This window comes from Vanrija pseudolonga, chromosome 7 (assembly GCF_020906515.1).
Source record: "Vanrija pseudolonga chromosome 7, complete sequence".
Lineage (NCBI taxonomy): Eukaryota > Fungi > Basidiomycota > Tremellomycetes > Trichosporonales > Trichosporonaceae > Vanrija > Vanrija pseudolonga.
This window is the reverse complement of record NC_085855.1, coordinates 1,350,465-1,375,249: the sequence shown is the minus strand read 5'-3', so window position 1 is coordinate 1,375,249 and position 24,785 is coordinate 1,350,465. Positions and strand designations below refer to the sequence as shown.

General features: G+C 64.2%; 7 protein-coding genes across 7 annotated transcripts; 1 reads left to right on the top strand and 6 right to left on the bottom strand.

Moving 5' to 3' along the window:
• Positions 1-496: 496 nt before the first annotated feature.
• On the top strand, positions 497-2,047 carry LOC62_07G009396 (uncharacterized protein; the record flags this gene model as incomplete). The annotated part of the gene is made up of 1 exon (XM_062775952.1): positions 497-2,047. One exon carries the CDS (start codon positions 497-499, stop codon positions 2,045-2,047), a length of 1,551 nt encoding a protein of 516 aa, XP_062631936.1.
• Positions 2,048-2,102: 55 nt separating this feature from the next.
• Positions 2,103-3,788, bottom strand: ZRT2 (Zinc-regulated transporter 2). Its single transcript, XM_062775951.1, has 2 exons — positions 3,484-3,788; positions 2,103-3,247 (listed from the first exon to the last, which is right to left on the bottom strand). The coding sequence occupies exons 1-2, from the start codon at positions 3,619-3,621 to the stop codon at positions 2,216-2,218; spliced, it is 1,170 nt and encodes a 389-aa protein (XP_062631935.1). The 5' UTR covers positions 3,622-3,788; the 3' UTR covers positions 2,103-2,215.
• Positions 3,789-4,120: 332 nt separating this feature from the next.
• On the bottom strand, positions 4,121-8,545 carry LOC62_07G009394 (uncharacterized protein). Its single transcript, XM_062775950.1, has 4 exons — positions 7,732-8,545; positions 6,800-6,925; positions 5,888-6,173; positions 4,121-5,823 (listed from the first exon to the last, which is right to left on the bottom strand). Exons 1-4 carry the CDS (start codon positions 7,785-7,787, stop codon positions 4,705-4,707), a joined length of 1,587 nt encoding a protein of 528 aa, XP_062631934.1. The 5' UTR covers positions 7,788-8,545; the 3' UTR covers positions 4,121-4,704.
• Positions 8,546-10,657: 2,112 nt separating this feature from the next.
• aurT (Rubrofusarin-specific efflux pump aurT) lies at positions 10,658-12,813 on the bottom strand. The gene is made up of 3 exons (XM_062775949.1): positions 12,321-12,813; positions 11,921-12,267; positions 10,658-11,865 (listed from the first exon to the last, which is right to left on the bottom strand). Exons 1-3 carry the CDS (start codon positions 12,677-12,679, stop codon positions 10,733-10,735), a joined length of 1,839 nt encoding a protein of 612 aa, XP_062631933.1. The 5' UTR covers positions 12,680-12,813; the 3' UTR covers positions 10,658-10,732.
• Positions 12,814-14,460: 1,647 nt separating this feature from the next.
• LOC62_07G009392 (uncharacterized protein) lies at positions 14,461-15,453 on the bottom strand (the record flags this gene model as incomplete). Its single annotated transcript, XM_062775948.1, has 1 exon — positions 14,461-15,453. One exon carries the CDS (start codon positions 15,451-15,453, stop codon positions 14,461-14,463), a length of 993 nt encoding a protein of 330 aa, XP_062631932.1.
• A 2,419-nt stretch (positions 15,454-17,872) lies between these two features.
• On the bottom strand, positions 17,873-20,525 carry LOC62_07G009391 (uncharacterized protein; the record flags this gene model as incomplete). Its single annotated transcript, XM_062775947.1, has 6 exons — positions 17,873-17,941; positions 17,982-18,149; positions 18,188-19,411; positions 19,451-19,877; positions 19,913-20,278; positions 20,458-20,525. The coding sequence occupies 6 exons, from the start codon at positions 20,523-20,525 to the stop codon at positions 17,873-17,875; spliced, it is 2,322 nt and encodes a 773-aa protein (XP_062631931.1).
• A 369-nt stretch (positions 20,526-20,894) lies between these two features.
• RNA14 (mRNA 3'-end-processing protein RNA14) lies at positions 20,895-24,400 on the bottom strand. Its single transcript, XM_062775946.1, has 3 exons — positions 23,376-24,400; positions 23,096-23,338; positions 20,895-23,058 (listed from the first exon to the last, which is right to left on the bottom strand). Exons 1-3 carry the CDS (start codon positions 24,238-24,240, stop codon positions 20,966-20,968), a joined length of 3,201 nt encoding a protein of 1,066 aa, XP_062631930.1. The 5' UTR covers positions 24,241-24,400; the 3' UTR covers positions 20,895-20,965.
• Between the last annotated feature and the right edge of the window lie 385 nt (positions 24,401-24,785).

Here is a 24,785-nt window from a genome sequence, read left to right as displayed (position 1 = left end):
TCCAGCCTACCCCGCGCCGCAAGCGGCCTCCAGTGCCCCGGCACCACCAGCGAGCTACCCCTACCCCGCGCCGCCGTCGGCGAGCACGCACGCCCAGCCCGACACATACACCGGCGGCGGCGGCGCAGGCGCGCCCCTCTCCCCGCCGCTCTCTCCGCCAGCAGCGCCGCCCCTCCCCCCGCCAACGGCGCGCGCCCTCCCCCAGCTGCCGCCCCAGCCGCCGGTAGGGGCCCAGCTGCCCATCTCCCCACCGCCGTCCAACCCAGCTTCGTCGCCGCCCGCGCTGCCGACCGGCCGGCCGCTCCCCTCGCCCAACGATGACCTCTCGGCCCGGCTAGGCGTGCTGTCGCTTGCCGCCCCTGCCCCGGGGCCGACGACATCGCCGCCCGCCCCCGCCCCTGCCCCACCGACGCCCGCCACCATCCCTCCTATGGCGCGCGACACCCCGGGGCCAACAGCCCTCGCATGACACCTCCCGTGGCCGTCCGTGCTCCCGATGACGTTCTACCGGCACCCGAGCTACCCCCAGCTGGCGATGTGTACCGCGTGCCATGCTGCTGCTGGGAGTCTGCGCTCCGCATTCGAGAGCTACGACGCGGCCCCTGGCGCGAGCTGTATCTTCGACACGCCGCGCGCCAAGGCCCTCCTCCGCGCCGGGGACCGCGGCGCGCTCGAGGCCTTCCTCGGCAAGCGCGCGCGCATGTCCTGCCCCGGCAGCGAGGGGAGCGCCCCGGGCACGCGATACTTCCACCCTCCTGGCGCGGACGACGTGATGGCCTGCGCGGCGTGCTACGAGGACTTTGTGCTCGCTCTCCCCTCTTCCAACTGGGAACAGACGGCAGCCATGACGGAGTGGACGTGTGACCTTGCCCCGCGCGCCGTCCGCGCCGCGTGGAGCCAGATCCCGCCCGCTGGCGTCGTCGCGCTCATGCGCGACCGCGCGCAGATGCCGCGCTGCTTGGGCGAGCAGGTCCCCGGGTCCACGTACAGCTGGTACACTACGCGCCAGCACGTGGACGGCTTCGTCGCCTGCGACGCGTGCTACCTCGACCTGGTCGCCTTCTCGCCCTACGACGCCGAGTTTGTGCCGCTCGGCCCGCACGACTGGGAGCAGGCCTCGTGCGACATGCACAAGCTGGCCGACCTGTGGTCGTGGACGCTGGTGGACGGCAACGTGCCCCGCTTCATCCACTTTGCGCGCGCTGCGCTCGCGGCGCCAGAATGCAGTCCCGCGGGCGCGAAGCCCGACAACTCGTGGGTTCAGCTGCCCGGGCTCGACTTTGCAGTGTGCCCCGCCTGCGCGGCGAGCTACGTCGAGCCGCTCGGCCTGCATCCCTTCTTCCAGCGCGCGTCGCCGCCGCCCGGAGTCGAGTGGAGCTGCGATCTGTGCCCCTCCACCCCGATGGGCCAGACCATGCGCACCGCGCTCGCCGAGAGCGTCAGCCTCGGCAGGTGGCGGATCGACACGCTCGCCCGCGCCGTAGAGGGGATGCCGCGCTGTCCGCACCACGAACAGGCAACCGGGCAGTGGTTCGGCTTCTCCGAGCTGAGGATCTGCCCCGCATGCTGGGTGACCTTCGGGTCGCACACGAGCCTGGCAGGCCGTGCACCGCTGCGCAACGCGCAGGCCACGGGGATCTGCTCGCTGTGGAGCCCGCGCATGCGCGCGCTCTGGCTCCGTGCGTGTGCTGGCGGCCTCCCGCTGCCCGTGCTGCTTGGCATCGCGCGCGAGCGCACCCAGGTGTACGCCGAGACGATACTCGTCAACGGCCAGATCGTGCAGGAGGCCGAGAAGGAGCGGCGGATGGCCAAGACGCAGGCGCAGTTCGGGCTCAACAAGATTGCCATGAGCAACATATCCTTGGGTGTGAGCAACGAGAGGTGGAGCGCCCCTGGCGTCTTTGGCACGCACGGCAGCCCCATCGGCATCGAGGACGACCGACAGTACCACGCCGCGCAGGCAGCGCTCCGACAACTGCCGCTGAAGAACGCTCGGCGTGCTCTCCAGATCCGACAGAACGTCGAGCGGTGGAACACGGTTGAGTAGGCGGGGGAGACGGAAGAGTTTGGGCTCGGGGTGGGTTAGAGGCGGTCTCGCAACGGAAAAGTGACCAATGATACATTATGACCTGAATGAACTCTATAAGCTGCTGACTGCTGCGCCGCCACTCGCTCTACTCCACTCGCCGCCACATGCTCTTTCTCTGTTGTCTATCTATGCCCAGCGGCCGAGGAGGGCCATGAGGCCGGCACCGGCGCAGATACACAGGAAGACGTAGGTGAGCTTGCCGTCCGAGCTCTTCATCATTCTGGGGTTGAGGAGGATCTCGTGGGCGAGGAGCTCGACGAGGCCGGTGTAGAGCAGGATGCCGGCGGAAATGGCGTCGAGGATGCCGGAAACAATGTTGGCGGCGACGCCGTTGCCGTTGTACGTCTGGCGGATACCGAGGCCGACGGCAATACCGACGGGGGTGCAGATGGCGTAGATGATGGCCGCGACGTAGCGCGACGAGTTGAACTTCTTGGGCAGGCTAAGCGCCGAGAGACGCGAGCCGAGACCGAGACCCTCGAACATCTGGTGGAAGATGATGACGATGAAGAGGACGACAAACTCGTCCGACACGGCAAGCGTCAGGCCGATGATGATCGAGTGCAGCATGACGCCAAACTCGAGCACCGCGACGGCGATGAGCTGCGCGGTGGCCTCGGCGCTCGACGGCGCGTGCTCGAGATCAGAATGCGACGACGCGCTCTCCGTGTCCTTGCGGCCCTTCTCGGCGAGCGCAACAGCGTGCGAGTGTGCGCTCTCGCCGTGCTCGTCGGCGTGCGTGTGCGAGATGGAGGGGTGGACGTGCGCCTGCGACTCGGGACCCGACGTGTCGACGTCAAGCGGCGGGTCGTGGCGGTGCGAGTGGGCGTGCGCGTCGGTCGCGTCCTCCGCGTGGGTCGAGTACGCGACGCCGAGGCGCAGCAGGCGCTTTGTGCCCAGCCGGTAGGCCGCGACCTCGGCGAAGAACATGAACAGCACCGAGATCATGGCGATCGCCGGCGCGAACGTGTACTCCTGCCATGCGCCCGTGAGGCATGGCGAGCCGAGCTCCTGGAATGCGGGCGCGAGCAGGTGGATGAACGCCGTCGCGATGATCACGCCCGAGCCGAAGAACTTGGCAAACTCGAACGCCCAGCGCGGGACGAACGACGAGTTGCGCAGGAAGATCGGGAGGAGCGTGCCGAAGAGCGATGTGACCTGGGGAGAAGAGGGGTGGTTAGTGTCGTGCTTGGGCTTGGGGCTTGGGCCTTGCGGGGGCGGGGGGGGGGGGGGGGCGGATGACGCCAGCGAGCGGTCAGAGGCAGTGACCGTTGCGGCGGTGACCGGTACGGTCGCCAGCAGCCAGCAGTTCAAACGCCGAAGGCCTTGCCCGCCATCCCCCACCCACCCACACCGCTCGCAGCTCCGCTGCTCGCTCTGCTTGCGCAACTCACAAGAATGATGAACACGGACGCGATACGCAGCCCCCAGTGGCTCTCGCTAAAGGACGCAGCGCACGGGTCGGCGGGCGCGGCGTCGTCGAGCTGCGTGACGGCCGCGTGGAACGCAGCAGCGATGGCGGGGGCGGACATTGTGGTGTGGGTGGGGGTTGGGGTTGATAATCGAGTGGAGCAGTAGTATTGTCCGCTGCCTCAAACTTTTGGTTTCGCTGTTGTCGTCGAGGTCGTCGGCGTCGTTTGTCTTGGCGGGCTCGAAATACGTTCTTGGCGCGTCGTTATGTACTCTGCTCGAGGATGCCGAGAGCAACAAGAACACGAACAGAAGAGTCGTCGCAACAGCGCCGTATCACTCGCCTGCCGCGCAGAGTGGTGACCGCCGCGACCTCAAAAGAGACCGACAAGGTCGTCACTTTCAAAACGGGGACCCGACCGGTCATGATGGTGGGTAACATGGGTGCCACACTCCCACAGCCCCTTCCGAGCCAATCAGCACGACCCGTGGGCATCACTTGCATCACTCGCTGCCTTGTTCACGTTGCTCGCGACAATGCATCGTGCGTGCAGCACACCCTCGCTGTTGCTATATTAAGGCCTGGGTGAGGACGGTACGGTGAGGAACCGCGCGCTGTCGACGGTACGCTGCAGTCTTCGCACCCGGACTGCTGCATGCTGCACATGGTTGTGGCCATCCATCCGCAGTGCAAAAGCTGCACTCGTCGCCCATGCCGCACTGCCGCCGCACGTTGAATGAGCAGATCTCGGGCCACAACCGCCGTGCCCGTCAGTCACCGTCACGGACCGCGGACCGCGGGCCGATCAACAATCACCCCTTCAACCATTGTCCACCGACAGCAGCGTCCACCTCGTTGTATCTATTGATGGCCGCCCGTCGCGCACAATACTGCGCCGCACAATACCACACAGAACCCTCTCGAGCGAGCGAAGCGAGCTCGCTCCCCGTCCGTCTAACCATCAATAACATGTCCAGCTATTGCGCTATTGTACATCGAGCCATGCTTCCGGGACCAACGCGCAGACTTTTGAGACCCGCGACCGTGTATGTATGTTGTATCGCACGAGTGGAGCAGTTGAAACTGTAGATGCCGAACAGAGAGGGCGACAGGCGATGACCAAAACAAGGAGGAGACACAAGAGATGACCGAGATTGTCCGTTATACACATGGGGCAGGCGTGAACAGAGGCGGCGGCGGCGGCTTAGCGGCGGTCGAGACGCTCCTCGAGCAGCCGGATGCGGTCGCGAAGATCGTCCACCTCGCGACGCTCGGCACTGCCGGCCCGGTCCACCTCGTAGCGCACCATCTCCTTGAGACTTTCGGCCGACTGCTGAAGCGTGGCCAAGAGGTTGCCGGCCTGGGCCGCCGTCGCCTTGAAGTCGGCTGTCGCCGCCATCTGTGCAGCGTAGGCAGACTCGCCGCGGTGGATCATGTCCTGCAACGAGTAGCGCAGGTTGTCGACACTGCCCAGCAAGTCGTAGAGCTGGCTGAAAGGAGCCAGGAACTGCTCGCGGTGGTGCGTGTGCGTCGTCTGGTGTGGGGGCGATGGAGATGCAGAGTAGCCGCCGTTGCCGCGGTGGTGGCCGTTCGACGCACGCTGCGGTGGGGGGACACCCGAGCTGGGGCCAGGAGGAGGGCCACGAGCGTGAGGCGATGGAGGGTACGCCGACGGGTGTCCGGCGATGCCAGTGACCGAAAACGTGCGGCGGTCCGCAGTAGAAGGCTGCGGCTGCGGCCGTGCCGACCTGGGACCAGCCATGTCGAGGCTGATCTCAGGGTAGCGCGTGTCCTGGGATGTGCGGTGCGTGGATCCCGTAGCAGAGGGCGGGCCGCCAGGAGGGCCGGGGTGCACTGTTGCCTGGTAGTAGGGCTGCTGCTGACGCGCAAAGTTGTTCTCCTCTGGACGACCAGAACGCGTGTGGCTGACTGGGGCCGTCCGTGGGTCGGCCAGGTGGTGGTGGTGCTGCTGATGGTAGTGCGAGTGCATGGGAGGGAGAATGTGCTGCGGCATGGCAGTCTGCGAGCCCGAAGGAGGCTCGCGTGGTGACTGCTGCTGGCTCGCAAGGCCCTGGTTCAGAGGCGCGCTCTTGGATCCCGGGACAACGTCCTTGTCGCTGTTGGAAGTGACAATGCTCATGCGCTCGACCTTGTCGCGCGTCTTCTCACGACGAACACCAACGCTGCGCTTCTCAGTCTCCTTGGGCGTCCACCCTTTGAAGGTGAGCTCGCGGGGCGTCGTCGGTTGGCTGGCAGCCATCTCCTTGCGCCGTTGAGCAATCAGCGCCTGCTGCTGCTCCTTGATGCTGATGGTGTCGCGAACCTAACGACGTGTCAGTTTCCCAGGCGACACGACGCGCCCGCTGCTGCGCCAAAAAGTGACCCACAGTCTTGAGCTGCTCCTCGTCAATGCTCTTGAAGTCAAAGCCCATGACAACGGGCGAAGGGATGGCACGATCCGTTCCGTCCTCGCGGCGGGCCTCACGAGATGCGGCAAAGCCAATGGGCTTGATGGGTGCGAGCCCCGGCGGGCGGCTTTTGCCAGTCGACTGCGACTCGCCCGGGGCGGATGGTCCAGAGCCGAGCTTTGAGGGCGAGTCGCCGCTGAGGCGGCCTGAGCCGCGAGCATGGGTACGGCTCCGCTTGTCTGGGCGCTTGTCGTCGTCGTCGGGGCTGGATGATCGTTCGCGGTTGACAAGAATGGTAATGTCATGGTAGGACGACGTCGACGAAGACATTGAGCATTGAGCAACAGGGGCCGATACGCAAAGAGGAGAAGTAAATGGCAAAGGGGAAAAAGGGACGTGTCGGTGCGTATGATGGTGGTGGTGGTGATGGTAGGTGTGTGAACGAAGAAGGCAAAGGTGTCAGTGCGTGTTACTGGACAAAATGGCGGCAAGCGCGGGAAGGATGGGAAGGATGGTGGGTGTCGCGGTAGTGGTCTGGGGAGGGGATGCAGCTATGCAGTCGCAGCAGCCGCAGCACCACCAGCACATGGGCAGGGTGACTTGCCAAGGTTTGAACTAGGTCGGAATGACACTAGTTCAAACCGGTGGGCTTGGTGCTGGGATGGGCGGAAAATAGCTGCAACTCATGTCTGGCGGCCGCAACGCGCGCGGACGGTCGCAGAGTGTCTCAGATCTGGCCAAGGCAGCCATAGACCACGGTCGCGACCCATTCACTGGCTGGCAGCCACCCGGCACCACTGTTGGCTGCAGCCTCTCAGCCGCCCCTAGCCCCGCTCCCCCCACTACACGTGCCATTCCACCTATGCTGCAGGAATGGATGTCAAGACTCACAGGTCTTCTCTCTCGCGTGCCTTGCCCTTTCGGCGGTCGTCACGGTCGTCTGTGGCGCGAGCGGACGGCGACCTGCTTCCCACGGGCGGCGTGGCGTTGGGTGGTGGGTCGCGAAGCGAAGAGGTCCTGTAGGTGGGTGATTGTTCGGTTTGTGGCCAGTGATGGGCGTGGGTCGTTGGCGTGTAGACGGGCGGCGGGTGGGTCGCGTTGTTGAAGCGAGCGCGGTCGTTGTCAAGGCCATGGCCGACGTCGACATGAAGCGAGTCGGGCGACGAGGGGGGCGGCGTCGAGGGGCGGCGTCGGTGGTGCAGCGGCGGGGGCGAGATGCGTAACGGGGCGTGGGAAGTGGTGGGCGGCGCCGAGACGCGGTGAGTTACCCGATCATTGGGTGAGATGGAGGACGGTGCATAGTCGTTTGGTCCGTGCGTGGCCGAGGTCATTGCGGCGTGCAACGACATTTTTAGTGGTGGCGGCGAGTGGATGGAGTGATGGATAAAGAGTTGTGATGTCGAGTGATGCAAGTCGCGACGAGAGGGGACAAACAGGGAAGGTGAGGAATGGATGGGCCCGGTGGTAAACGGCATTCGTGTTCGGCCAGGTGGGTGTGGTGTGTGGTGGGGTCCGTGTCAACGACGAGGCGTCGGAGGCGGCGGTGAGGGCAAGGCGTGGTGGGGGGCGGTGTATGGGGGACAGGCGAGGGGAACAATGGCGTAGAGGCGTCAGGTGTCAGCACGACCATCATCATCGGCAACAACAACAACAACAAGACGCAAGGGGGGGGGGGAAGGGGGGGGAAGGATCGACCCGGCGATGCATTCCAAAACACATTGATAGTGTGAAGAGGAAGACGACATCGACTCAATGTGTGTGCGAACGCAACAACATCGAGATGCGGGACAGAGTGTGGATGGTGGTTGGAGCAAGAGACTCACGGGTGCATGGCCGACGCATAGTCGAAGCGGTTGCGCATGGGGCTAATGGCAGTCATGTTGCCAGCGTGATGCGTGATGGGTGAGGGGGGCAAGGTGGGTGCTGGTGGGGCGGGTGACAAGCGGCGTAAACAATGATGATGCACCGACTGTCTGTGCGTTGTAGGCAAAGGCGGGGGTGCCAAAGTGTCGAGCAGTAAACAAAATGCGAGTCGACAATGTGTGTGCAAGTGTGCGTCGTTGTCGTCGCTGTGGTCGTCGATGCGATTGATTGATGCGTCGTCGATTGGGGAGAGGGTGACTTTCTTTTGTCGATGAGACGTACGGGGAAAAGGGAAGGGGGGGCGGGGACAAGACAGGTCGACCAAGGGGTACGACGACAGGCGGCTTTGTCTGGATGTGCGCGGCGCGACTAGCGTCTGTGCAAAAGTCGGCAGTGAGAGAGGGCAAGTCCTAGTCGCGTCTACGCGTCGAGAGTGGGGGATCGTGACAAGACAAGAGGATGATTGGCGCAAAAGATTGTCAAATGCACGCGTTTCAAAGTGGTGTGGTGGTGGGGTGGGGGGGAAGGAGAGAAGGAGGGAGGGAACGGGGGGAGATGGATGTGTGATGGTGAGATCTGGCGGCTGGCGGCGGCGAATGCTGGGTGGGTGGGCCCGTCGGTCGCGTGGGCTATTTGTTTGTGTGAGAGTGTGAGAGAGTCGGGTGCTGCCGAGTGGAGAGCAGTCGAGCCGTCTGGCGTGCCGTCGGTCGACGCAAGAAGAATCAAAAGTGCAAAGTGGTGAAAAGCAACAAGCAAGTATCAAGATGATATGTGGTGGTGAGTTGGTTGTGCAGGCTGTTGGAGGGTGGAGAGAGAGGGGTAAGCAACAACGGGCGGGCCGCAGCCAGGGGCAGTCAGTCTTGCTTGCGCCCCCTCCTTGGCCCGTTTGGCTTGACATGAGACGAGGGGCAACAAACCGTGTCTCTCGGTGGCAGAGTGCGGCGGCGGCAGCGGCAGCGGTGTTGCTTGCCTGCTGGGTGGCGTGCCTCTTCAATGTCTCGAGCTCCTGGGCTCCTTGCCGCAGCGCGAAGGTTCGGTTCGTCACTTTAATCGGGCCCTTAGTTTTGCTTTGCCTTGCTGCCTGCCTGCCTGCCTGCCTGCCTGCCTGCCTGCCTGCCTGCCTGCCTGCCTGCCTGCCTGCCTGCCTGCCTGCCTGCCTGCCTGCCTGCCTGCCTGCCTGCCTGCCTGCCTGCCTGCCTGCCTGCCTGCCTGCCTGCCTGCCTGCCTGCCTGCCTGCCTGCCTGCCTGCCTGCCTGCCTGCCTGCCTGCCTGCCTGCCTGCCTGCCTGTCTGTCCGTCGTATGCCTCGGCCCTCGCCTCTGTTCACTTTGCCTGAGACATTCGCCGAACCCGTCAACGTCAGACGTCGCCCATCCAGCACGCCAGCTCGCCCGGCTGGAATCCCGACACCCTGGTGCGCCGTTTGGGTTTGGACGTCACCCTATGTATTCAAGCACTGCTGCAGGTCACACCATGCATCGTCGTGTCGGGCTAGGCTAGCCTTGGTCGTTTGCTCCTTAGACTTGCAACCCCTGGCTCTCTCCCCCCCTGGCCCTTCACCCTCACCCCAATCTATAGCTGCTACAAGCGGTAAATCAGTATCATGAGCGTGCATAGCGCACTTTGAACCTGCCGCAAATAAGCACCAAGGAGCACTCAGCCGTGGTGATCCTCCGCTCCTGAAGGCCAGGGGGGGGAGGGGGGCTGTATGCCTGCAACAGCCGGACCACGTCGAGCCCAGGCCCAGCGCCATCAACTGTGCGCTATGTCGCCCGCTACTGCACGCTTCCGGGAAGGCGCTGCCTGGTGAGAAATTGGAGCCGGGCCAGAGGGGGCCAAGGGAAGGCGCTGCGGGCAGAGAGGCGTAGATGCATCATCAGAGTGAATGGGTAGCCTTAGTAGCCCAGTCTTGCACCCATTTGGCCCATTTGGCCCGTTAACGTTGTTGCGGCGGCCAGCGCTTTGTCGCCCAGCGGCTCACCAGGCTCACCAGGCCAGAGGGGTGAAACGAACGCCCCTGAATCCTTGTTGCTGACGGCTGATGCCTAACGCCGGGTGGCATGCCGTGATCAATGTTGACGGGCGACAAAGGGAGTCGGGCCAAGAGAGGGCCGCAATGCACCTCCTCTCCCACCCACGGCAGCAGGCAATATGAAGGAAAGGGTCATGGCTCCTGAGAAAGGAGAAAAACGACAGCGCTGCACAAGCCCGACACGACAGGCCTCGCCTCCTCAGCTCCACGAGACCTTCTCGAAACCGAACACGCCCCGTGACTCAAGCCCAGCCAGCCAGCCAGCCAGCCGCGAGTGAAACGGCAGCTCCGCCTGCGGGGGATCTGCAGCCTCTTCTGGGCGGTGATTTATGTGCAAAGTGCAAGAGACGCGGCGTTGCACGGCGCCCATCACTGCCTGCACCCAGCCCACCGATGCTGTGCGACGCCGCGGCAGTGACTGACCATGGCACGCCCGACACGCCCACCAATTAAATAAAGCCTTGCTTTGCTTTGCACCGTCCCGACCTGCGTGATGATATCACCGCCGTGTCATGTCCTTGCTGTGAGCTTTGCTTGTTGGTGCCCGGTGCGTGATCGACGCTCCAGTGTCGATCATGCAATATCTGCGTCTGTGTGCGCGCGAGATCTGGCCCGGCAGACACTGTAGGGCAGGGAAAATGTGCAGGGCCGTCAAGCACACGGGCTAGGTTGAGTTTGGGCGCCCAGTTGGCGCCACGGAACGGAACTGACTCTGGTGTGTCGTCGTGCGTCGCCCCCGGCTCCTCGCTCAGGGCGTGCCTCTATTCCCGCCGAGGGAGCGCGTCGTCCGCCGGTGTGAGTTGGTGTGTGTGCGCGCAACGCAGCAGCTAGTTGGAGAGTGGCACTGTCGCCTCGTCAACACTAAAGTATTACATCTAACTTGGTCTAATCGAGTGGGGGATATCTATAATGGCGACTGTAAAGCACTCTCTACTCCTTCTCTGCGCCAGCGGCAGCCTCAATGTCGCCCTTGGCCTCGGCAGCCTTGGCAGCGGCGCGCTCCTTGGCGGCCGCGTTCTGCGCCTGCGTCTCGGCCTTGCTCGGCAGCTTGTCATTCTTCATGACAAGCGCAGCAAAGAAGCCGAGGATGGCGAACGGGACACCAATGATGTATACGACGGAGAGCGTGTCCTGGTACTGCACAAGCACGGGCTGCTGCAGCGCCTCGGGCAGCTTCCAGACAGCCGTAGCGTCGTTGACGACAGCGAGGACGAGCTGCGCGGGGAGCTGGGGGACGTGGGTGCGGAGGTTGCGCTGGATCATGTTCTCAAACACTGAGCCGCCGAGCGAGATGCCGATGATACGGCCTGCAAAGCCGACAAACGTACACATGCCCATGCCGGCCGAGACGAACTGGGGCTCGCCCTTGAGCTCGATCTGGACGCCGAGCATCGAGTTCTGGAGCGCCAGACCGATACCGACCGCGAGGATCACCTGGAAGCCGTACAGGCGCGCGATGGGGTGGCCATAGCGGATCGTATACAGCAGGCCCGAGCCGATGGCCAGGAACGCAGGGCCAGCGACCACGATCGGCTTGAAGTAGCCGATCCTGGGGATGATGCGCGACGAAAGGATGAGGAAGAAGATCTGCACCATGATGAGGGGCAGCAGGCGCACACCGGCAGCGGTCGCGCTGAAGTGGTACACTGCCTGCAGGTTGACGGACAGGTAGTAGACGTCGATCATGAAGACGGCAAAGATCATGAAGAGCGTGAGGCTCGCACCGAACACGGTGCGGCGGAAGATGAGGTGGATCTTGAACATCTGGCGCTCGGGGCCGATCCACCACTCCCAGAGGAAGAAGACGAAGGGGAGCACGCCGGTGAGGACGAGGCAGGCGATGACCGACCCGTCGTTCCACTTCTTGGTCACGCCGCCCCACTGGAGGGCGAGGATGAGGCACACGGCCCAGGCCATGGAGATTGCCGCACCCATCCAGTCGCACTTGAGCACCTGGAGGATCATGCCCTTGTTCCATCCCGTCCATGAGTCGCGGCGGCCAAGGGGCGGCTTCATGGGGAGGAAGAAGAGGAGCTGGGCGAGGGCGACGCCGCCGAGGGGAACTGCAGTGGCGTCAGTAAACGAACGCTGCCCAAGCTTTCCCCACGCCTCACTCACGGTTAATGTAGAAGCACCAGCGCCACGACACATGGTCCGAGAAAGCGCCACCCACCAGCGGCCCAAGCACCGACGCGATGGCAAAGCACACGCCGATGAGGGCGAGGTGCTGGGGGCGCTTGTGGAGCGGGCTGATCTCCGCAATGATGATGATGCCGCCGGAGAAGATGCCTGCGGCGCCCGCGCCGGCAATCGCACGCCCGAGGATGAGCACGACCATGTTGGGGGCCACGCCGCAGACGAGCGAGCCGACTTCGAAGATGAAGACGGCGAACATGATGACTACTTTCGAGGGGAAGATCTCAAGCCATTGCGAGTAGATGAGGTTGAGGCCGAGGAGGGGGAGGCTGGGGGGAGCGAGCGTCAGCGAGCGTCCCGATGACAACAGGGCTCCACTTACAAGAAACCAGACGCGAGCCAGCTGAGCTGGGTGAGCGAGTTGAACTCGGCGGTAATTTTCGGGATGGCAGTCGCGACGATGAGCTGGTCGAGCGAGAACAAAAAGATGGACATGAGGATACCGACGAAGATGGCCCAGAAGCGCCACGCGGGCATCTCGTCGACCACGAGGTGGTTGTTCTCGCGCGGCGTGCTGCTGCCGCTGGCGTCGCGTTTCGACGAGCGGCTCTTGGGCGTCGGCGCGGAAGCCGAGTGGACCGAGGCGGCGGGGCTGCTCTGCCCGCTGCCTGCCTTGAGGTCGACCTTGGAGCTGCTTGCTGGGTCCATGGCGGCCGTTTTGTCGCTGTGCGCGTCGGCCATGAGTGGAGAAGTGAAGAGGGTGAAGGAGGGTGTGTGTTGTTGTTCGGGAGCGTGGGGGGGTAGGGGTGGGTCGGTGGTGGGTCGGATTGTCCGAACTCGATTTGGGTGGCGGGTGTTGTGGTCGCGATAGATATGAGCCAATGTAAACTGTGTCATGTGCACAATCTCTGCATCTTTTATATTCCTCTGCATCATGCTCGCTCGCTCCAGTCAACCTCGGGGACGCAAAGAAATATTCCACGCCCGAGACCAGCGCAGCGCAGCATCGAGTCGGCAAGACGACTCGTCACGCCCCACCACCACCGGCATAAAGGCTGACCCTCGGCCTCCGACCGCCGACCTGTACGGTGCTACTTACATATGGACATATGGTGGCGATAGTCGCCCGATCCCGATCGAGTCCCTTGTGCCCCTTGCCCGCTTTCACCAGCGTACCAGCGCGCCGCTTTCACTACCGCGTGCAAGCTCGGTTGCGCGCGACTGCGCTCGCCAGGGCGACACAGTCAGCAGTACGCACTCGCGCACATACGCACGGCACGGGCAGCGGCTCCTTGCGCGGTGCGTTTGCTCGTCGCGACGCTCGGCTCGGCACGACGATGGACGGCGTACAGATTTGCTGCGCACCGCGCTCTTGCCAACCATTTCCTCGTGCTCTGCCGCGCGCTGGGAATAGACACTCGGAGTACAAAAGACCCTGGGGTGCCCCACCGGGATCAAACTACAACCTCGCTACGACTCGTTACGCTGGGTTGCTGAGCTCGGTGACCGAGGGTATCGCGTGGCAAATATCACGTGACCTCGGCGATGCAGCATGTTTTTGGTAGAGAGAGTGACGCCGAGTCGATATGTACTGTGGAGCGCGACCCACGCGTGATAGATCTGCCAACAAGCAGACTGGAGCGGGCAAGGGAGCGCGTGAGAATGGGGCCTGGGAGGTGGGGCGTACCCACTATCGAGTCGTTTCACCTCGCCGAAGCCGAGGGAGGGAGGGGGTAGCTTAGCCCCCCGGTCCCTGCGCCGCCGGCTCGGCGTCGGACATTATCAGTCAGTCCCCTCAGGATCGGCATCTGCCTGCCCGTCGGCGACGATGACGCGTCAGTGTTCGCTATCGATGCCGAGGGCTATTCCTGGCCAGCGGCGTGGGGACGCTGACCAACGGTTTAGGGCGGGGCGGGCTCGAACCCCGTCGCGAAGGACGGGGTGTGCTCGCCGTGGTTGCAGGCCAGCCGTGCTCCGATATGTGCTGCGCGAGGCTGCTCGCCTCGGAGATGCACAGCAGCTTATCTATGCATGTGGTTCGGCACGACTGGTTGGGCGGTGGGTGTTTCGGCGCTGGCCGGTGGAAGTGGCACTGCCATGTGGCGCGTGGGCGGTGGCATCGTCCCAACTCGTCGACTTCACTTCATTCACACCATCTCCTGTACAGTCACCCCATGCATCACTGACACCATTCAGTCTCTGCACGTCATGAAGGAAGGGGCGCGGCTCCGCCTCAGACTCACGGGTAAAAGGGGGATTGAATACAATGTGGCACTGCCAAGTGGCGCTCGTTGTCACTGACGTCCTCTTACCTCCTCGCCTCTTCAACGGCCATATCCTCCCCAACGACCTCTACAGCCCAGCTCTGACCCCTCACAGCCCTCAAAACGTCCACCCCCCGCCTAGAAAACCAGGCAAACCAGCCCCAATTTAATGAATGTCGCATATTGTCCTTGTTCACTATACTACTGGGTAGCGTCCGTCGTCTGTTTCTACGCCGTATTCTTGCCTCGGCGCACCGTTTACCAGACCTGGCAAGTGCCCTGCTGGTAGTACCAGCCGTAAGGGTCGCACACACCCTTCCAGCATCCACCTCCGGGCTGGGGGCCGGGGCCGGGGCCGACACCACCGCCGCCGACACCGCCGCCGCCAACACCACCACCGCCAGGACCGGGGTTGGGGTTACCACCACCGCCGGGGCCGGGGTTGGGTCCGCCCTCGGGGTTGGTGCCGGGGGGAGCGGTCGATCCGCCGCCGGGACCACCGGGGCCGCCACCAGCAGCGGGGGCAGGGGCGGGGCTGGGCGAGGGGCTGGGCGAGGGGCTGGGCGAGGGGCTGGGCGAGGGGCTGGGGGCGGCGCCACCACCACCGGCAGCGGCTCCGGGGTCGGTGCCGCCACCGCCGGCGGCAGGGGGAGGAGTTGTGCTGCCGTCGGTGCTGCCGCCGGCGCCGGGACCGCTGCCGGGTCCGCCGTCGGTGGGGTCCTGGGGGAGGGCGTCACGACGGTGCGGGTGCCATCCGGGGCCGGTGGGGGACCACGCGTAGGGGATGAAGCAGAAGTACTTCTTCCAGCAGCAGAGACCCTCCCAGAAGTCCTTCTTGCAGCCCTTGCAGTTGGAGCAGGGGCGGCCGATCGACTTGCACTTCCACCAGCGGGCGTTGAGGTGGCCGACCGTGTTGGGGCTCACGCCCGTGCCGGGGGAAAAGTCACGGGGGTGGCGGGCCACGGGCTGGGGGAGCGACTCGAGGTCCCTCGTGGGCTTGGTGGCGGGGGCGACGCCCGGGGTGGGCGCAGTCTTGGCGAGCGTGTCCTTGATGGCACCGTCGAGCGTCCAGTAGTGGTTCGTCTTGGGGTCGACGGCGAACCAGTTGCCAGCGCCGTCACCGGCGACGTTGACCGAGCCGAGCTTGTCGAGGCCACCCTGCGTGGTGACCGAGCCCTGGAGCGCGGGCGGGCTGCCCTGGGCCAGCACGGCCGGGACGGCGATGAGCGCAATGAGAGACGTGAAGCGCATGCTGTTGCGGGTTGTCGGATGAGGGGACAAGTGAGCTGCAACAGAGCGCCTTTTATGCGTCGCCGTGAGGACGCCAGCCAGCCGCCCAACATGAACAAACGCAGGCAAGATCAAGCGCGCAACTGCTACACTCGCGCCCAAGCGAGCAGAACAGAACAACTACCACAACCACCACCACAACCATCCATGTCGTAAGCAATAATATTCGGGACGCCTGAAACCAGCGTAGCCACACGCCCCAAGCGGTAGTTGAAACGGCCGAAAGCGATACCGGCATTCATACGGGGACGTCATGTGTTCCTTGGTGCGGCTGTCTCACGGGGCACGGGGTGGTGGGTTGGGCTTGGCGGTAACATACATGGGGGGGGGGGTGGGGGGGGGAGGGGGGGGGGGGGGATGGGAGGCAGATAGATCCAGCAACAGGAATGGGAAGCGAGTTGGTGGGCGAGTGGGCGGGTGGGCGAGGGTCGAGCGCGCGCCAGCAACCAAGCAAGCCTCCCGCGTTTCGGCATGGGAGAGGGCCGCCGCGGATGCTGCCGCCGCACAAGTATCTTATCGAGCCACTTGCCGTATGTATGCACAGCAGCCCAGTGGCTTATCATGCCGCCGCAGAGCCCACCTAGAGCGCGCCTTCTCCAGGAAGTACAAGCCGCGGATCGCGCAGCAGCCCGCGCAGCCGCAGCAGCAGCTGGACAAACGACGACCTTGCAACGCAACGCAACGGGCTTGTCGGAATCCATCCGCGGCGGGCACAAACGTAAGGCGGGACCTAGCTGTTGTCGTCGAGCACCTCCTCAAGCGCGCGCGCCTGTGGCTGGTCGTCAGTCACGGCCACGGGTTTGTTCCTCGTTTTCCGCGTGTGATGCGCGCGACGAGGCGACAAGCTTAAGCGTGTTAGAAGTGCGGTGTTTTGGTTGCCGGGGCTTATGGTGGGGATCTGGTTGGCGACGGGGGCGGCGTCGGTGGTGGTGGTGGTGAGGCTGCTCGCGGTGATGCTGCGCCCGTGTCGGTCGGCCTTGGCACTGGCTGTTTCCAGTTGCGACTCCGCCGCCGCCGCCGCCGCCGCCGCCGCCGCTCCTCAACCTCCTTCACTCAGCCGACACTCGACCCATCTTCCAGCCAGCCCTCTACACCCCCGTCAAACTCACGGCCACGGCCAAACCAACACCCATACTCGCCCACCTCCGGATTCCACTAACCCAGCCTGGTGCTGGTCCATCTCCCAGTCGAGCAGGTCAGTCGCTGCCAACCAGACCGATACAAGCACCTGCCGTCATCCGTGCCCTGTCTCTCCGCTGGTATGCGCAGTCTCCAGCAGCCCGAGCCTCCGGATCCACTGCCTTGGGCAATGTTTGTGCATCCGCAACACTACCCATGCATGCTGTCACGGCGGTACCGTCCCCCTGGTAGCCCCGCGACCAGGACAGAACCAGGACACAAAGCCCGCCAGACAGACCCATCCAAGCCAAAAGTGACTCCCACTGCCACGTGTCGCCACACTCCCGCCCTTACCCGCCACTACCCACCGTCTCTCCCATTGAACTATATCACTACTAATCTCTCCCCACGTACACCAACATTGACTCTGGGTCCAATTTACATGCCGTATTCTGATGGGGCATGGGACGGTGACCGTGACGCTGGCAAAGGCACGGTTCGCGCATCTACAGTGGTCCGAGAAGCGCGCGGCACCCCTGTTGACAACGGGACGCTGCCTCGTTGCCCACTTCCCACATCGGTCGGTGCTCGCGATGGCGGCAGCGGCACGTTTGCAGCTGATGCGAGTGCCTTGGCTGCACGCGCCGCTTGCGATGCAGCACGGTATGCAGCATACGGCACTGGCTGCTGCTGCTGCTGCTGTTGGCTGCCATCGCTGCCGCCGTTGCCGTTGGAACCACTCGTCACGCCAGCCACGCGACTCGGAATCGGAACCAATGGTGGTGGTGGCGTCCATGTCGGCTGGTCGTCATCTGGGACAGTCTTTAGAGTTCAGCCTTGTTCGTTTGTGGCACCGTCCGACAACCCACTTCGATTGTTACGGCCCGAGTCGCACTCGTCACAACACTAGCCGCCCGGCTCCCTGCCCTGCTCGGAGGCAAAGGCTTGGATATGGCGACGTCGATGATTTGTGGGGGCTGACCGCGGGGCGAGTATGCGGAGCGGGTCGAATGGGCGATTTTCGGTGGATGGGGGAGCGACGAAGCGTCATGAATGGGGTAGGTTTGCGATCGTCCGGCGGTCTCCGCGGTCGGCTGTGCCGGTGCTGGCTTTGACGGCGAAGGATGGAACAAGGTGGGTGTCCTCGATGCCCTCCTCACAGAGCCTGCCCGGGAAGCAGACTGCACCGACGGGGGTGCCCGCGTACCGACCGGCGTCCTCGTCGCAGTGGACTACGAACACATGAGCGACCGTGCCCCCCTCACAGAGCAAGGAGCCTCGTCCAGAAGGACGGTTTTCTCGAATCACCCACCGGTGGCTGCACCAGAATCTGGGGGTTAGTAACCTGCGTACCGAGGTGAGTCACTCACCGTTGGGGCCTCGCTCGCTAGCCTGGGCGACGACTCGGTGTCGGTGTGTTGTTGTTGTTGCTGCGCCCGCTGCGTCTGGCGCTGCACATACTCGTCCTCATGGACAGTGGAGAGGCGGGGACGAGACCCGACCCCGACCTCGGAGCGTAGTGGCGAGGGCATGCTAGGCTAAGGAACGTCAGCTACAGCTGGTCGAGTATACGCACGTGAGGCCGTACCCGCGACCTCGGCCGTCCACCACCATGCCTCGATGACGCGGGGTACGCTCCAGGAAGCGGTTGTCGAGGGTCGAACGCAGGCTCATCGGTTTCTTCAATCTTGTGTAGCTGGTCTAGCTCGGTGTTGTCGCGAATCGCTCCGGCCATACGTGACCTCGTGGCGGACCGCGCCGACTTGGCCCGGGATACGCCACTTCCAACGCTGGACGGCGGGAGAGGGTAGAACGCGGGGTTGAGCTGGCTGTTCCGCTGCGGCGGAGGGTCCGAGCTTCCCCGCGTCCGTGAGTGTGTCGACCCCGGGGCACTGGGCACGAACAGCGGGTACCGCGAGTCCAGGTTGGATGACGTCTCGCGGTGGAGATGAGGGTGGAGGTCGGGATCAGCGAGACGCGTCGTGGGCCGGCTGTTCTCCGGCTGACTCGAGCTGCGGGTATGAGTCGGCGGGCGAGGCTCAGTGGGCCACGTTTCGGTAAACTGTGCTGCGCTGGCGGACACAGAGCGGCGGTGCGGCGTGCGTGTGCGCGGCGGGGCGAGGAGTTCATTCCGGCGCCGGTTGTGCTCCAGATCGTCGAGGTACGCCTGGGCCGCGCCGACTGGCAGCTCGGGGATCGGCGCGATGATGGGAGGCAGCGTGTCGGGTGGTGTGGAGAGACGTATGGCCGGTGGAGGAACGTCGGGGGGCAGTGAGACGCCTGGTGGGAGGCCGGGCGGGGGAGGGAAGCGCTCAGAGCTGGGCCGAGTGGGCGGGTAGTGTGGCAGCGGGGTGTTGCGGGCCGTCTGGATGGGCCGAGGGACGGGCGTGTACGCTGCCGTCGGGGGCATGTACTGCTGGTTCGGCGCGGGGTAAGGCTGCGGCTGGGCGTACGTGAGGGGCACGCTGGGCTGGAACGACTGCTGGTTGATCTGGCTCGGCAGCCACTGCTGGGCGGAGGGTGTGTGCTGGATTTGGGCCTGGAACTCTTGTGCCACGGATGGCTGGGTTGGCTGTGGCCCCTGGAACGCTGGCTGCTGTGGCACTGGTTGGAACGCCGGCTGAGCCAGCGGCACCTGCTGAAACGAGCCCGCGGGGGCCATCGGAACCTGCTGCACCAGGCCGTACACTGGCGCCGACTTTTGTCCCGGCTCAACAGCCCACACGAGCGCAGGTGGCGCCTGCGGCGCCGGCGGGGCACTACTACTGCCCCCGAGCCACCGCTCGGCCTCCTTCCACGCCTGTCGTCAGCGCCGCCACTTTGACCGACCGCCACTCACCTCTGTCCGCCCCTCCTCCTTGCCGGCGGCGCGCGCGTCGCGGACCTTGAGCTCCTCATGGTACTTGACCAGCCTGTCGCGCGCCTCCTCAAAAGCGCGGGTGGCGCGCCGGCGCTCGTCGTCGTTCCGCTTGCCCTCGTCCCGCGCCTTGCGCAGCGCGCGCACGGCGGTCGCCAGCTCGGCCTTGACGTTGCGCGCCTCGTCCGCGTGGCTCGCTGTCGCCTGCTCTGCTGTCGTGCGCAGCAGCTGCTCGCGCACAAGACGCAACTTTGCGTCCCGCAGCTTGCTCTCGCTGCGCTCCAGCCGCGCCCCGGCGTCGGCGAGCTCCGCGCTCTCTGTCTCGCGCCGCAGCTCGCCGATGATGTTGTGCACCGTCTCGTCGTTGAGCCGGTCCAGGCGCTCGCGGTGGCGCTGCATGTTTTGGGGGCTAGGGTGTCAGCAGGATTTCTATCCCCCACCTACACAATGGCGCGGGCCGGCGCCCAGCCCGACACTGAGGGCTGCGACGTCGCGGCCAGCTCGATGTCAGGGCCGACAGTCACGCCCTCCGAGTCGCGCGCCGTCGTCTCCTCGTAGGCGGCGTACGCGGCGGCGGCGGCGCCGACCTCGCCCTCGCCCGGGTCGACGTCGGTGCCACCCGTGCGCGAGCGGGATCGGATCATGGATATGCTGTCGGAGGGGTAGATTGATTGCGGGCGGCTAAGCCCGCGGAGTGCTAGCACGGGGGTGCGGAAGGGCGAGCCGAGGACGGGGGGTTGCGACGCAAAGCGCTTCTCCTCGTCGGCGGCGGTGAGGAGGTCGAAGAGGCGCGCGTGGAGGTCGTCTCCGCTGCGGTGTGTGTGTGAGTGAGTGGGAGACAGAAAGAAAGAGAGGGACAGAGGGAATGATGTGAGAGCAATGTGCGAGGGCAATCGGTGCGAGGACAATGCTCGTGCGTTGCAGAGATTATGTGTCGAGCCACCGTGATGGCGGCTGTGGGTGGTGGGAAGGGAGCGAAGCACACGTACTCTACGCCGCCATTGTTGGCGACGATCTTTGGAGTGGGCCGCTTGTTGTTGTCGTCGCGGGTTTCCATTGTGCAGTATGGGTAAAAGTATGGTATCCAAGAGGACGTGTAGGTAGGTGGTGATTGATGGGTGATCTCGACCAAACCACAACGGGGTTTATGAGCACTGATGCGCTGGCGACATGAAGGATTGAGGGCGTGCGCGGGGCGGAACAATGCCGACGGCGACGAAGACGACGACGACGACGATGAGTCGACAGAGAGACGAACAATGCACAACGACGAGGGATCCAAAGGATGGGAGGGTGCACAACGCGACACGCACGACATGGGGCACAGGCCACCCCCCCCCCTCCCATCCTCCGCCGCCATCTGCGTGACCGCCACAAATCAGCGATCAGTGCGTGGGGATCGCCACAAACCCATCCATCACACACTACACAATGCATAATGAGGCAGACACACACGTCTGCAGTCGCGGCACGACACTAAAACTCTACACATCTCCCCTAGTATCGGCGTCCAGGCCCATACGCCCGTGGCGGGGCACGTGCAGGTGGGCCGCGACCATACGCAGGCTGGGGTGGTGGCGGCGCGTGGGTCCCCGCAAGATTTGGCGAAACGCTCTCAAACACACCCATGATGTCGTCGGCGCGGAAGGTCGGCCCGTCGAACACGCACGCAGGCGGCAGCTGGCCAATGAACCACGACACGGGCTTGGGCAGGCCAGTGCGGTCAAACTGAGCATAGGCGGGCACGGTCGCCGCCGGCGCCGGAGGGGGCACGGGCGCACGGGCGGCGACAGCGCCTGGACCATACCGTGGTGGCGGGACAGGCGACCTGTCGCGCGGCGGCGCCGGGGAGAAGCGCCCACCCGACACCACTCGTGGTGGCGACGCTCCACGCTGACGCTTGAAGCCGTCCAGACGGCCTGGGGAGCGGGGTGGCGACCTGTCACGCTTGGTGACTGGCAGGTGGGGTGGCGGTTGCCTGGGAGGTGGAGACGCCACGCGGCCCCGGTTGGGAGGGAAAGGTGGCATGGCGGCTGAAGGTCCGGTTGGAGGGGCCGCGGCGATAGGAGCAGTAGCAGGAGCCGCCTTGGGCCCTTGTGGTGGCGCACGGCGACCGGCACCGAGGTCACGCAGAGCAATCTCATCAACCCCGTCGTACGTGTACCGCTGCGCGAAGCGCTTGAGCGGCACGTCCTTGGGGAACGTTTCGGCCCAGCGGGCCTCGAGCTTGTGCACAGCCGTCAGGTCGCCATACATGTACTCAAACTTGGACCACATGTCCCACAGCGGCCGTGCGCTGTCAGCAGGGATCTTGAGTGCCGAGCGCTCAAACAGTGCCCGCGCGTTCGTGTCGTCATTGATGGACAGCAGGAACTGGAGGTACTTGATGACAAAGTCGACGTCCTCGGAAAAGTTCTTGAGGCCAAGCTCCAAGATGCGGACGGCGAGCGCGGCCGAGTCCTTGTTCGAGTAGTACTCCATGAGTGCCGACGCCTCAAAGATGTGCCAGGTGACATAGGGCGACTTGCGTGCCTTGCCAAACACGCCGCGGGCCGCCTTGAGGCCCTCGGCACGGCGCGCAAAGCGCATGTACATGACCCATGCGATGCCGGCGGCCGTCTTGGCCGCGTCGACGTCGTGCTTCCGGCGCTGGGCGACGGCCTTGCCGCGCTCTTCGCGCTCACGCACCAAGCGGGCCACGTCGCTCTCCTCGCCGTCAATCTCGAGGTCGTGCTGTGCCGTAATAGGGACCTCGGGGCCACGCGCAATCTCGACCTCGCGCTCGACTTGTTTTGTCAAGTCGTCAATCTCGACGTTGACGCGGCCAATCAGCTGGTCAAAGATCTTGTGGCAGTCGGCGTAATTCCTGTTGTCCTCCTCCCTCTCGGCGAGCGCAAACGTGAGCAGGAAGCTCTTGGGGACGGCAGCAACGCCGGCCTTGAGGAATGCGAGTCCCTCGTCATCGCGATCCGCAGCAAAGTGGTACGTTGCGGCGTAGTGCCACAGGTCGGCAAAGTGGCGCATCTGAGCCATGCACTTCTTGAGCGCGTAGCTCACGCGCAGGACGACGAGATTTGGGTCATCGCTCGCGAGCGGGTTGCCCTCCTCATACTTGAGGTAGTCGCGCCATGCCTGGACGACGCGGCGGTCGTCTTGTGAAAAGTCGGGGTGAGGCGGGAGGATGGGTCGAGGGATGGTGTCGGTAATCCGGCTGAGCTCGCGCAGCGCCTTACGGGCTGTCATGTACGCTGGAGACCTGTTGGCCAGGAACGTCTTTGCCGTCTGCTTGTTCTGCGCACTCTCGAACGCATCGTACGCCTTCCACAACGACTCCACATTGTTGAGCGGGATGGCCACCGCACGGTGGTACACCTTGCGGAGGTTGTCAATGTTCTGCTGGATCTCCCATGGGTTCTTGGTCTTTGATTCGCCAAGGTACTGGATGTACTCCTGCCAGATTTCGCCCGACTCGCGGTCAATGCCGCACTCCTTGAGGGCAAACTCGTAAGCCTGGACGACCGTCTCGCGGGCCTTCTCGCCTTCAGAGCCGTCGCTGGGGTTCTGGCGGCGGATGTAGTGCAGGTAGGCCTCTGCATAGGTCAGCGATGCCGTCATGGTGACACCCACTCCAGATGTTGACATCGGCGGCGGCCATCAGAGTTGTCGAGCTGCGGAGCGCGCGACCGAAGAGCTCCTCGACCTGAGTAAAGTTGGACAGCGCGAGCTCGAGGTTGATGAGGGCAAGGAGCGGCTGCGCGGCAGTCGGGTTGTCCACAGCGAGCACCTCGTACCACGCGCGCGCATCGGCAATCTCAGTGTTCTGCACTGCCCAGTTGAACAGCGCCAGGGCGAGCGACGAGTCGTCAGGGTCTGGGGTCAGCTGCTGCTAGTCACATCAGCCACCCACCTTGTCTGTAGTGGAGCACAAGGCCTGGGTTTGCCACGACACTGGGCGACGACGACGACAGGTGCTCGGGCAGCTCGGCCTTGAGCTCGGCGTCTGGGATCTCGGCGTGGCCATTAGTGGGCAGGTGGTGGTGCTCTGGTGGCGTGGGGTCGACGACGATTCCATCCGGGACAGCGTCGGCGGGCAGGATAATGTCGGTACCGGGGATCGCGACGGCCTCCTCGACTGCCTCTGCCGCATCGGCCGAGGCCTCTAATGCCGAGTCTGGTGCGGCCGCCTCAGCAGCGGCCGCCGCACTCGCAGCGACAACCACGGCCGCCTCCTCCGGATCAGTCGGAACGGACGGGTCGTATCCTTGCGGGACTGATGGGTCGTATCCTTGTGGGACTGAGGGGTCGTACGCGCCGATCTCGGGCTGGTCGCTAGTCTCGGCCTCGGCCCTGGCAGCTGCCTCGGCCTTTGCAGCGGCCGCGGCTTTGGCAGCTGCCGCCGCCTCGGTCGGGTCAGTCGGCATGGACGGGTCGTACCCCATCGGTTCTTCCTCCTCGGGCACAGCGGCGTCCTGGGGTTCTGATGGGTCGTAGCTGCCTTCTTGGGGCTGTGATGGGTCGTAGTGCGACTGGGGCTCTGAAGGATCGTAGTGGGTCTGCTCCGTCTGGGGCACCGAGGGGTCATAGGCTGGTGCGTCCTGCGACACAGACGGGTCGTACACTGGCTGCTCGTGCTCCTCATTCTCTCCCACATGCTCAGGTGCAGCAGCAGCAGCAGTAGCGGCAACGTCAGCAGCGCCAGCGGACGCGGCGGCGGAAGAAGAATCAACTAGCTCCTCCCCCTCATTGTGCAGCACGGCGGCAGGCTCTGCCATTATTGGTCGTCGAGAAGGAGGCAAGGGACGGGGCAAGCTCTGTCGTCGTGGGTGGGGGATGCAGCAGTAGAGGTTGGGCGGTGTGCTCTGTGGATGGGTGGTAGAGATGTGAGCAGTTATCCATCCACTTTGTCGGGTGGGGCGGGGGTTGGAAAGGGCGAAGGGACAATGGTTGGACCAACTCCTTTCCTTTGTCTTTGCCGTCATGACGAGAGAAGGAAGGCCGTTGATCCGAGATCTATGATACATTTGGCTCCGAGACACGTGGTCAGAGGCTCTGACACAAATTCCACGCCATTAATTCACCACGTGGCCGCACTTGTGCCCTTATCGGTGAATGTGCCGACAGTTTTGCCAGAATGTCTGGAAGAAATGCGAGTTTTCCCTTGTTTTCAAGGAGTAAAGTGTTTGTCTTGTTCTACTAATAGCTACAGTGACGACGACTAATGCATGCCAAGTGATTGCTTTGTGTGCAGAATACGCGTGCCGCCAGGAAGAAATGCCAGGCCGAGTAAGTGTACTTACTGTGGTGGTTATCGTGCCCT